The sequence below is a fragment of the Nannobrachium achirus genome (assembly GCF_963921795.1).
Source record: "Nannobrachium achirus genome assembly, chromosome: 9".
Lineage (NCBI taxonomy): Eukaryota > Metazoa > Chordata > Actinopteri > Myctophiformes > Myctophidae > Nannobrachium > Nannobrachium achirus.
In genome coordinates this window covers 25627309-25639560 of record NC_137818.1, presented here as the reverse complement: position 1 = coordinate 25639560, position 12252 = coordinate 25627309, and the positions used below count along the sequence as shown (strand labels likewise).

Sequence of the window (12252 nt, the reverse complement as noted above, 5' to 3'; positions counted from 1 at the left end):
TACACATGTGGTGTGATGTCATACTGATGCGGAGATATGAGCAGGGCAAAGGTGTGACGTGTGACGGACGGACGGACGGACGGACGGACGGACGGCCGGTGGAGGTTTTCATAGTAAACTGCTCCCTGACGGTCGCAATTAAGCATTACTTACCAGTAAGACTCCCTAATCGGGAGATAAGCGACCGTTGGTCGCTTATCTCCACAAATAGGCCAAAAGTTTGTTTTACCAATTATTACACTCTATGTGAACATTTACATCAACAAATCCCAAGTACTATGCAGAACGACCCATTTCAAGTTTTTAATGTACAACAATATTTAGAAAATAGGTCTACAAGCTCACAATGCTACGCATTGTCCTCGTCCCTTATATTCCCATAGGTTATATGGAGATCTCAGTGTTTGTCAGTCCTTGTTCATTTATGCCCATATATGGACATCTCTATATCTACTGTAACAGTCCTTGTCCCTTTATGCCCATATATGGAGATCTCTTAACTGTAAGTCCTTGTCCCTTTTATGCCCATATATGGATATTCCTGATGTCATCAGTATATGAACATATATGGGCTTTCTGATATGCCCATATATGGAGATCTCTTAACTGTAAGCCCTTGTCCCTTTTATGCCCATATATGGATATCCCTGATGTCATCCGTATATGCCCATATATGGGCTTTCTAATATGCCCATATATGGAGATCTCTGTATCTCCATATATGGGTATAAAAGGATACTTCAGGTCTGACATCAGGTTTGTTTATATTGGGTTGCTAGGTTTGACATCACAAACTCCATGGGCCATCTGACCTAGAAATCTATATTTGGGCATAGATGACTCATCGTGACCTCATCATGATTTCAATCGCTATAAAAGGACTCTGTGACATACACTCTCCACAGATAAAGCAGATAACCTACACATCACACAAAGTCTGCTCTTCCCTGGTGAGAATTGCCCCTTTATATAGGGCTTGTTTGTGTATTGTATGACATCACGCCACATCATCAGCTGTGGACTGTATGACATCACGCCACATCATCAGCTGTGGACTCTGTGATGTCAGAGTGATGCGTCACACGTCGACCGCACGTGTGACGTGCGGTCGACCGCACGTGTGACCGACGGACGGCCGGTGGAGGTTTTCATAGTAAACTGCTCCCTGACGGTCGCAAAAAGGGATACCCATATATGGACTTTTACAACGGTGATGTCACCTGTGATATCACCTGTGATGTCACAGTGACAAGGGAATCAACCCATAGACTGTAAAAACGTGTACTGACTGACTGACACAGTATGGATATCCAGGGTTTGATCTTTGATGAGGTGATGTCACGTGACATCACTTCCTGTACTGACACAGACGGAGACAAGCTGCAAAATCTCTCATGGTAAACTGCGACGTTCGATCGCAATTAAAGAGCAAGAAAATAAACAGTACTTGTGGTTTTATACTATGGGAAGAGGAAGCCGTTTTCAACTGCCACCACTAAAGGGCCATTTATAGTAACGTATGGTTGATTTTGTGTACGTTTTGGGTGAGGAACTACGTACGGTAACTGCGTCGCCATGCATAGTAGACATGCACATTATTTATGTGCCGACCCGCTCTCCGCTCCAATTCTGCTCCCGTTTGCGTCCGCGCGCCACATGAAGGTGGTTCTCACACGTGTAAAAACCGAAGCATTTAGCCAAAATATGTAGAACCACAGATTTTTGACCCGCCGCGATGTTTGGTACAGTATAAATACGTGGTAACAGTCTGGACTGGATCTGCTGTCTGTCTGCAACATTATCGCGGTAAATGCAACTCCGCAAGGGTACAAATTTAACCACATGGATGCGGACCCGGAGTAGGCTAATTATAACAAAACACACGTACACACCCGCTCATATATTGAACATAATTCCCAAGTAATAAATGAGCCGCATCATCATCTCTTCTTGTGACTTGTGTGCCTCGCTGTCTGTGCTCAGCTGATGACTGTTGATGCGTGATGAGTGAGGAGTCGAGGCGTCCTCTTCAAGTGGTTTTGTAACGACCTTTTTTCCGTTTCTTGATAAAATATATTTATTATTGGGACACACAGTTTGAGAACCGCTGTTAGAGCAGAGTTAAAGTAATTTTCATCACTACTGCGCCTATGTTTTATAACGGTGGTCGTGGGTACTTCTTGCTACGGATATACATCTTGTACGTTCAGTCAATCCAGTTGGGTGCTGTCCGTAAGCGTCCGTATACGGATCTAAATCATCCAGAGTACGGAGGCTTGGGAGACAGACCGGATCAACTGGACGGAATTTGTCTCACCCTCCGTTGCTTATGTATTCCTGCGGTTCTTATGTACTACTATGAATGGTACTTAAGGCATATCACTTAGTACAATTAACTATGGCTGCACTCTCTGTTGTGGGCAAAACCACTATCACTTATATGTATATTGATATAAATCACTCAATACTTTATGTTACTGCTATGGTAATCATGTCACTTTAACCAATACCATGCCCATGAACCCATGATTTCATACCTGCTTCTATTTGATGTGTTTTACCTGATGCTCTGTTTAACCATGCACATGACACAGATTTTATATACCTGCTGCTTTTTTATATGGACATGTTCTCCACCTGCACAAGAAGCATATCTGCCTTCCATGGTGCCATCTATCCAGACCATTGCTATATTTAATCATGCACCTTATGTACACTGGACTTTGTACATTTGATTTGACAGTGGCTTACTGCCTTCCTGTTATTTCTGTTCTGCATTCTCTCTTCCTTATTGGAACACTTCCCGTAAGTGCAATGTTGAGAGCTTGCACACAAATAATTTCACCTACTCTTTTAGGATAGAATTTATTATCCAGAGGGGACATTTGTTATGGCAGTCCATATAAAAAAACATAGAAAAGACCAATTAGTATGTAATAGAAGTGTAATAATCCATGAAGTGCTGCTTGGGCAAAATTGTTGGCAATGTCTAGGGGTGGACAAGTCAATTTGGCCTCGGGCCAATTGTTTCCTAAGCCATTTGTTGGTGGACCAAAACACAATCAATGCCTAATTTAGGACATGGACCTTATAACAAACATGGTATATACATTCTTCCTCAATCACGTGTGTGAATGACATTCACACACGTGATTGAGGAAGAATGTATATACCATGTTGCATGTGTTTCTACCAGCACTGCAGAATTCAGCACTTCACTTGCTTACCTGAACTCTCCAGTGCAAAACTGCCTGAAAGAGAGGAACGAGACAGTTAACATCCTTCACATTCAGAGATCATCCATATTAAAAATAGTAAATAAGTAAAATGTATTTGTAGGGCACCATTCATTGATATTGAGTCACAAAGTGCTTCAAAAGCATATCAATAAAATAATCAGACATAAAACAATCGCCACATAACAAATCAACCAAAAACTAAAAAACTTTTTTTTTTAAAAGAAGAAGATGGTACACATGAATCCCACAATGTACATTGTGGTGTGGGTAGTGTGGAGTCAAACTAATTAGATGCTGGGCTGGGCGTGAGTACACACCTGTTCTGTTGTGCAACTTGGCCTGAGTCAAACTAATTCTGCGTGTGATTCTTAAGACCATATCATCCTTTTTGACAAGTGGGTCCTTTGTCAGAAATTATCACTCTTACTTTGAATGGATTTCATTCTTCAAATATTTATATTTTCTGTTATTGAGAATGAGATATGCAACATAGGCCTAGGCTGCCTATTCGCAATTGTTATTGGGGCCTGATGCCTATCAAAACATATCTTAAAAACCTCGAAATGACATGATACTTGCCACACTTACCACATTGGTGTACTCACTTAGATTTCATAATTTAGGTGCATTGTGCCATAATCCATATGTAAATCCCATATGCATATACAGTATATGCCAAAATCTAAGGCTTTGTTCTCTAGGACTGACTGTCCATACTGTTATTTCAAATGATCAGGATAGATTTGTGAATTCAGACATTATCAACCTATTTACATTGGTTGATGTGGTAACAACATAGGCGTGACCGCGTAAGTAAGACATACTGTTGTTCATACAGTACAGAAAAGTGCAGACAACCAAACAGCACCCAATTCAAGTACGGAGATCTGTCATCTAGCCTTTTGCAAAATATGAATTATCTGGTCGCAGTGCAGAACACCTCTGTCACACCAGACAAGCAGCATTGGAGGCTGATATATACTGATAGATACTAAAAATACATAAACGGATAGCGGGATAAGATATCCATTTAAAATCTTAAATCTTATTCCCATGAAATACAGAATAATATCAAGACTCAGAGAATGCCAATGTGTATTTCGTAAAGATCACTGCATTCAGAGAGACAGATGAGTTTAATAGTACAGGATCAAATATCATATCAAATACTAACAGCGTCAGCCATTTTTCTAAGTCAGAGATTGTTTATTTGACAAAGGAAATGTCAGCTTCAATCTCTTGAGGCTGTGACAACATGTTGTTTAAACTTGTTGTTTTGATATTAGAACCCAGACCTATCATATTATACAATGTTCCATACTGCAGTCAAGACAGGCATTTATCCATTTCTTTCCCATAATGCTAACATTAACGCTTGCATCTTAACAGCATACACTAAAAGGGAGTCATAAATGCTGTATAATGTTAAAGATGGGTTGCCATGAATTTTCCCTCCCTAAAACATGATCAGGTATTATGATACTAGGAGGAAGATGTTTTCCAAAAACACACCCATCCACACCCATCAGTTCATTAAGTATGCCTGGTTGTCAGGTGGGTGGTGACCCAGCTGAAGTTAGCCACACCCAGAGTGTTGGGTATGGTAAAAGGTGAGGGGAGGATTTTATGATGTCATTAAATGTTTTTCGATTGGGCCTTTTGACTCAGAGGCTTTCAGCTTTCAGGAAGAAACCAAAAAATACACAGGGAAGACATATTTGAATATTATAACCACACCTGGGGGTCTATTAGAGTAATGTTAACTGCATAGACAAATATAAAACACAAAGAGTACAAAACTATGGCACCACCTCTATGTGTGTATAGATGGAGTGATGTGATATAATACTTCATGTTATGTGTGTGCTTGGGGATCACGGTATACTGTACTTTGTCATATATCTGTATGAAATGTGCTACAGCACATTCGCTTTATGGTGATTGGTAACAGTGCAGAGTATTCTGCAGGCCAGGTCCCTACCTGAAATTCTCTGCCGTCTTCGGAACCATATCAGCAAACAGTTCAACCTTCATACGCCCAATTTCCTGAAAAACAGTGGACACGTTTTGTCACAGCAGCTGACCACAAACAACAAGGAAATAGCAAATGTTAGGAATATAGGTCAACCTGCTCCGCCTTGGGCAAACGGGTTATGTCACTTGAACATAACATACACCATTGTGTTCCTAAGGCAGTGATATACAAGATTGACAGAATAATCTTGACAGACCAGTTCCTAATACCTGAATTTAGCTTAAGGATATACTTTGGTGTATTATCATGTAACACTAAACTGAACTGAAGAACTGTATACCATTTCTTGGTCCCAAGGCTTGTGATTTTTTATCTCTCCTGATGACAGTGTGGAACAAATGACAAATCATATGCCTCTAATCACAATTATGCCTTCTAGTTCCCAATTGAGGAGGAGGCCAAGTAAGCAAGTAAACTATTACATCTACCAGCTTTAACAAGTACTTCTGGGACAGCAATGGGGAAACAACGTCATTTTATTTCACCCCATTTCTTGTGACAGCAATCGTCACTACTGGCTAGCATATTGGGTTGTAAATTAAGAGTTTTACAATAAATGTATGCAATACATGAATGGTTCCAAGCATCCTCTGTGTTGAGCCCTGCTTATGCATTATTCCATGGATTGTGAGGGAGTGTGGGGGGGAAACGGAGCATCAGCCAACACAGGCCTCCCACAAACTACTGGGGAACTGTAGGACAGTAGAGGAGATTGAAGCACAAACACTGTGTGGTGTGTGTGCGCGTGTACGCATATGTGAAAGGAAACAATTTATGCGTATGAAAAGAGTGGTTTGTCCCCACCAAACAACCACTCAGCTTTCCCCACACTCCTCTGCGACAGCTCGCAGTGAAAACTGCGTCAGTGGAATTCTGTTATATTCTGCAGTGTATATTATAATTCAAACTTTTCCTTTTTCAATTCAAAGAGCTTTTTTTAGAATGAGAAATCATACGTTTACATTGCCAAAGCAGAAATGTACTTTACATTCTCTACGGTAGTAACGAATGTAACTTCAAAATGTAACTAAATATCTAAGCTTTGAAATGTCATGGGGAAGGAAACTGTGGTCACAAGAGCAAAGGACTAATTTGCTAGAAGCTTCTTTTGCTTGGAACCAACAAGGTAAGTCCTTTTAAGGTAATGCCCTTAAAAGTGTTTTACTATCCAGATCATATTTTTGTTCAACAGGTCCCATTCTCTATAATGTTAAGTTATTTTGAACTTTTGTTTTTATTTGTTTTTAAACTTGCCTGTTCTACACCGGTTTTGAACCAGTCTCCTCTCCTGCACACGTGCTGACATTTTATCACTGAGATAATAGAGTCTGCCCACTTACTCTGGGAAGAAATTAAAATTTTACCTTCAGGTCAAACGAGAAATGGGATTGTGTCAGTCATGTCCAACCTAGAAGTATTGAGACGTCTCAATACTAATGGAAGAGCACTGAGAGCAGACACCAAAACCAATCACCCGAATGGTATAAGTTATATTGTATTATATATTTTACCATACAGATTGGACAAAATAAATTTGTATTCAGTAAAATAAACAATACATAGATCTTTAACCAATTAACATTTTGTAGCCTTAAGTTATTTAAGAGGATCGGCTTCAAGTGACTACTGTTACTTGAGACCAACATAAAAACAGCCCTACACTGTTTAACCTTTGAATACAGAGCATCACACTTTCAACAGCTCAACCCATTAGTAGGAGCAGTGGTGTTTGATACGGTTCTGTCTTGTTATATCTGATCTTTTCCGGTCAGTCAAATAAAATTGTGTTTTGAGATCAAAAGATTGCCTTCTGTAGAATAGAATTACTTCGGTCATTAATGGTTGGTCTTGATTAGGATAAAAAATGTACCGGTCTTGATTGATTGATTGAATACTTTATTAGTCAGAAATGTTAACAGCACATGGTACAGTATGGCTAAAAGGATAATACAAAAAAATCCTGGGGACTTGTTGCCATTGTGGTCCTGTGTGACTCAGTCTTGCACCACCTCGGTCTAAAAGTCTTGACTCAAGTCTCATTCCCTCTTTGGTTTCTGTACTGACATTGCTGTAGGTGGTCTTGAATAGTAGCACAACAAACAGTCAAATCTTCAGTAGAATGAGAGGAACTAACGACTGAAACATAGCTGCGCTGCACTCACCACACCTGCCCTTTGTGTACTTTTTCAGACCACCACCTGGGGCCAAATTGCTCATGTCATAGAAACCGTAACATTTACACAGATAACAAAGCGAACACATGAAAGTATGACTCCACCCAAAGCCATAGACAGTGTGATTTTTTTCAACATTTTTCAACTAATTTGCCAAAACAAGCACTACTGCTTGTGTTATGTAAGAGTAAACAGGTATACAACTTGTTTCTAGAGCTGGGGCGGTATGGATTTTTAGTTATCGCCGGTAATAAGTCACTGTTTACTGACGGTATGGCGGTATCTCCCCCAAAAAGTTGTTTTGAAATTACACCTCTGTACTGCAGTCATTGCACCCAGCAGTTAGTCACAACTGAACTCCTTGCAACAAAACAGTTTTAAGGCCACCAATGCAACTCCTTGCAACACAGCCATTGGGGATAATGGTTGCAAGTAGTTGCAACTAGTTGCATTGGTGTATGGACTGGCCTTAAAGAGGCGGTGCCATTTGCACATTATAACCCCAACCATCCTTAAGCTAAAACGTTTTTTAAAATAATATCTTTAGTTATAAAAATAGTCGTGGTTATGAACTCGACACCGCGGTATGCATTACACAACCGAGGTATGACAATATTGCGGTTATTACACCCAGCCCTAATTGTTTCAAATAGTAAGAATTAGGTTATAACAAGTGCTTTCACGACTTTTCCAGTAAATCATTTGGCAGTAAGATCAAGCAATACCATTAAGCTTTTAACTATAAAAATGATGAATAATTTGGGCATGACGTCAAAACGCACTTTCAAAAACCAAGTTTAATTTTTTACAAACCTAAACTACGTTTACTATTGGTTGTCCCTTCCAGTTTTGTTTTTTCAATTTTGAGGTGTCAAAATGCCTAAAGGCAATCTGTGGACTGGTTTCACTGGGTTTCTACAGTGAAACATAATATGGACCAAGTCTCTTCTAGAGCTAGATTCATCCGTTGTAAAAGGGTCCATCATCCATCCGTCCAGTTTTCCCAACATGCTAATCAGCATGAGAGTCGACTGTCACCTGTGGGGGAGGTACCAGGGGAGGGCCAAAACAGGCCGGCCTGCCTAACTAAAGACAGAGTGTTTGCTACAAGTTGTTTAATGTTCACAGCTGGGAGACGGAGCAGGGAGGAGCTGGATGTGGATGTACACTATCTCATATGAACCTTGACGGGAGCAGCTTCCTCTTTTTCCACTGGGAAGAGGCCTTGATGCAGGCAGCAGCTGACTCTTCACCACTAGGACACATGCGACTAGGACAACAGGTACAGGCACACTTGTCATGCTCTGTGGAATCAACTAAATATACTTTAATTTCTTTCTCTACTCATGCAAAAGATAGCATTTAGTGTTCAATCACATTTTGTGTTGAAATAATTTAAAGTTACATTTTCCAGAATGCACTGCACTTAATTATGATTCTTTTCCAAAGCTGAAAGACAGATATGGTATTAAAATATAATAATACTAGTTACCAATATTGAATACTTTTATGAAAATGTATTTTATATTTAAAAAAAGCTTAATAGCTTCAAATTTGGTTAGTTACACTTTTGTAAATGTAGTAATACTTAGTTGTAATATTACTAAGACTATTCCACTATTAAAACTGGTGAGTGATGATTCAGCTCAAGTACTCATCTGTAAGCACTAAGCAACAAGCTCGAAGAACAAGACGATACCATACCATACCATACCATATCACATCACATCACATGACAACTGAAGTTTATTAAACAGAGAATAAATAGAATTATAGGCCAGGAATTATGACCAGAAGATATGAATAAGTCAACAATAAAACATGATGTTCTACAATGTAAAGGAGGATTATTTAGCAGATGAGTGGCTGCGGACTCAAGTAACAACATACTGTAAGCGGTTAAGTAAACAAGCAATCTAAGTGCAACAAAGTCACTCTGATAACAGGTAGGCCAGTTAAACTTGAAATGCTAGAAATGCCTGCCTACACCACTGAACATACAGTAACAACATTGCTTTGACATCTCACTATTAAGCACAGCAGCTGATACAGTACAAAGGCTCAGTCTTCTGTTTCCCAGATGACCTTCTAAGATCTATCAATAGGAGTAAGATCTATCAATAGGAGTTTCAACACTTAAAGTGAAGTGACTTGTCATGCCGAGTATAAAAAAAGAAGAAAAACATTATTTTAGTACTGTGAAATGCATTTGCATGCCATCCCCTGGATTCTGTAGTTTTGCTGTATTTAGTCATGACAGTGAAGAAAGGGCAGAGATGGAGGTGACAGACAGCACTTCCTTTTTTTTCCACAGTTGTTTTTTTTTCTTCTTTTTCTTACCTAACCACATTTCCCCCCGACACACTCAGTCTGTCTGCTTTGTGTACTGTGACTGATGGCTCAGCCAGACACAGGAAGTAGCAATAATCAGGTGCAACATAGCATGTGTTTGTTTGATGAGACAAACATAAATCTTTTCAAAATAATATATATGAACAGAAGAGGATAATAACATTCACTTCAAAGTACAAGGAAGAAACAATAATAAAACAAGACTGTCAGGGTCTAATAACGGTGTGGCTTCCATGTGGATCTCAAATGTTGTGTGGCCAGGATATTTGGGCAAAGTTTCACATCATTCCGACCTCAATAGACATCAGTTGGAGTGACCGTTCTGACTGGAGTCTGACTACAGTCAGAACTACAGGACTGTAGTCCATTGTAGTCCAGGAAGAACTGAGATAATTATTCAAGTCTATCCACCTGTTTCCGCGGGAGTTTACTGGAGATTATTTGGACCACACTTCCGGTTTAACAGCAGACATACAAGCTCACGTCGCGTCGCAGATGCAACCCGGTACAGCGTCTGCGCAATGCACTATGGGGCGTTGGAAACCCGTGGATGTGTCAAAGATTTGGAAATCCATGTCCAAAATAGATAAACAAGAAACAAACTACAAAATTATGCCCTCAACATAAACGGGTGAAGTGCCCCTTTAAATATTCAGGCCTTCCTTGGCCTTTCCTACTGGCAGTGTGCATGTCAAAGTCTCTCATAAGAAAATGCTGAATCTGCTTTATTTTTAATTGGGTTTTTTGTGTGTGTTCTAACCACTATTATTCTTGTCTTCAACAGCTTTTTCTGAACCCAGGCTGGAGTGAACTGTGATAATGCATTAGCCAAAATGTCACCCAACTTGCCGACATTTCTGGGAAACAGCACCGTCAAAATGCTTGCAATTATAGAGTACTGGGAGAAGAAGAATGGTTGTCATTCAAACAACACTGCCCAGTACATGTTCCTCTTGTTGTGCAAGTTGGGCCTGGGCATGGTTGTATTGCACCTATGCCAGCGTAAATGCCGTAGCTCCTTTCTAAGCATATGTGCACTGTCCTACATTGTGGCTGATGCCCTCCTGGCAAGCTCCATGATGTTTTTGTGGTTTCTTGGGCCTATAAGATCTCCTGTGTCTGTTTGCTTCATCTTGGGACATGCCTCTGCAGTATATGCAGCACTACCAGTACCTACAGTAGGCCTGGGCCTGCTGGACTATGTGTCAGGGGATATGCCAACAAGCAGGTGGAGCCCCCTCCGCAAATCTCTATGTAACGTAGTCTTAGTCTTATTGATGTGGACAATGGCTGTTGTCCACAACATCGTATCAGTGACAACAGACATGATGGAAATCGAGGACTTGGGAGGAGCTATGGCACTGGTGTGTGAAGTACACGAGTCAAGAATGGTCAGCTACATTGTTTTCGGGCTTTTCATCTACGTCATTTTAACTTTGCTGCCCCACTACGCCAGGCTATACAAGTGGTTTGAAGAAGCCGAAAAGCTGAATCAACAGCGGAACGAACCTCGCCAGATCCTAAGGAGCGATTTACAGTTCAGATCTGTGGCGATGAAAGACACCAAGAGTAATGAGAATAATTTCCTGACAGAACCTCAAGTCATGCATCGTCCATCTCTGTGGGTCAGTTTAACTCTGGGCTTCGCTTCAGTATGGATGCCTTATCTGGTGATATCTGTGCTGTGTCTGTGGTTGGGCTTTGGAATACCTTCTTATGTTATCGTCAACCTTCTTTGGCTGGAATGCATGAACAGCGCATTGACAGGTGTGGTGTTCTGGTTAAAGAGCGACAAGGCAGGGCCATACAATAAACTGCCGGATGATATTTGTTCATGCCGTGGGTACTGGCACCTGAGCAAAGGAACCCATCACCACAAACTTCCTACCACTGTCTGAACAGAAAGGATGCCGTTTTCTATTACTGTATTACTCCATGTGAAAGCAAAACAAAATGAGCAACATGCTCGATAGATGCAGTATGCACTGCAGGAAACCTCATCAGTTGCTGGAGACTAGATACACTGACAATATAAAAATTACATCTAATTTTTCTTCTAGACTGATGATTAGCACCTTTATCATTTTTGAGAATGTATCTATTATCATATGATAGCAAAGTGTGTTTGTATACAACAGGGTCACAAACAGCAAACACACAATCACAAATATGCTAGGGGGAGTAAATGTTTATAATAAAAACAAAATAAAAAAGATCTTGTAAAACTTAAAAGTGGTACTTTTTAACAGCTTTTTATTTATAAATTCAGATACTGCTTGTTTTGTATAAGCAATCAGCTCTGCAAAGAGCAGAAGATATCCTATCATAGTGGCGCATTAGAAAGGTGCGTAGTGCACTAGTTGAAAAACTAAATCTGGACTGGGAACTTATAGAATGGCCCTTTGGGCAATACATTTAAGAATACATTACTCCACTCCAGTGGTGTTGACCA

The 12252-nt window shown here is 40.2% G+C and overlaps 1 protein-coding gene across 2 annotated transcripts in view; it reads right to left on the bottom strand.

The window, feature by feature from the left end:
• ppih (peptidylprolyl isomerase H (cyclophilin H)) overlaps positions 1–12252 on the bottom strand; it is a 34676-nt gene that overhangs the window by 9936 nt on the left and 12488 nt on the right. For both annotated transcript variants that reach the window (XM_080733539.1, XM_080733538.1), the window contains exons 2-3: positions 5221–5285; positions 3228–3251 (exon numbers count right to left, since the gene is read on the bottom strand). In XM_080733539.1, the coding sequence (XP_080589665.1) occupies positions 3228–3251; positions 5221–5285 (89 nt within the window). The remainder of the gene's footprint in view (positions 1–3227; positions 3252–5220; positions 5286–12252) is intronic.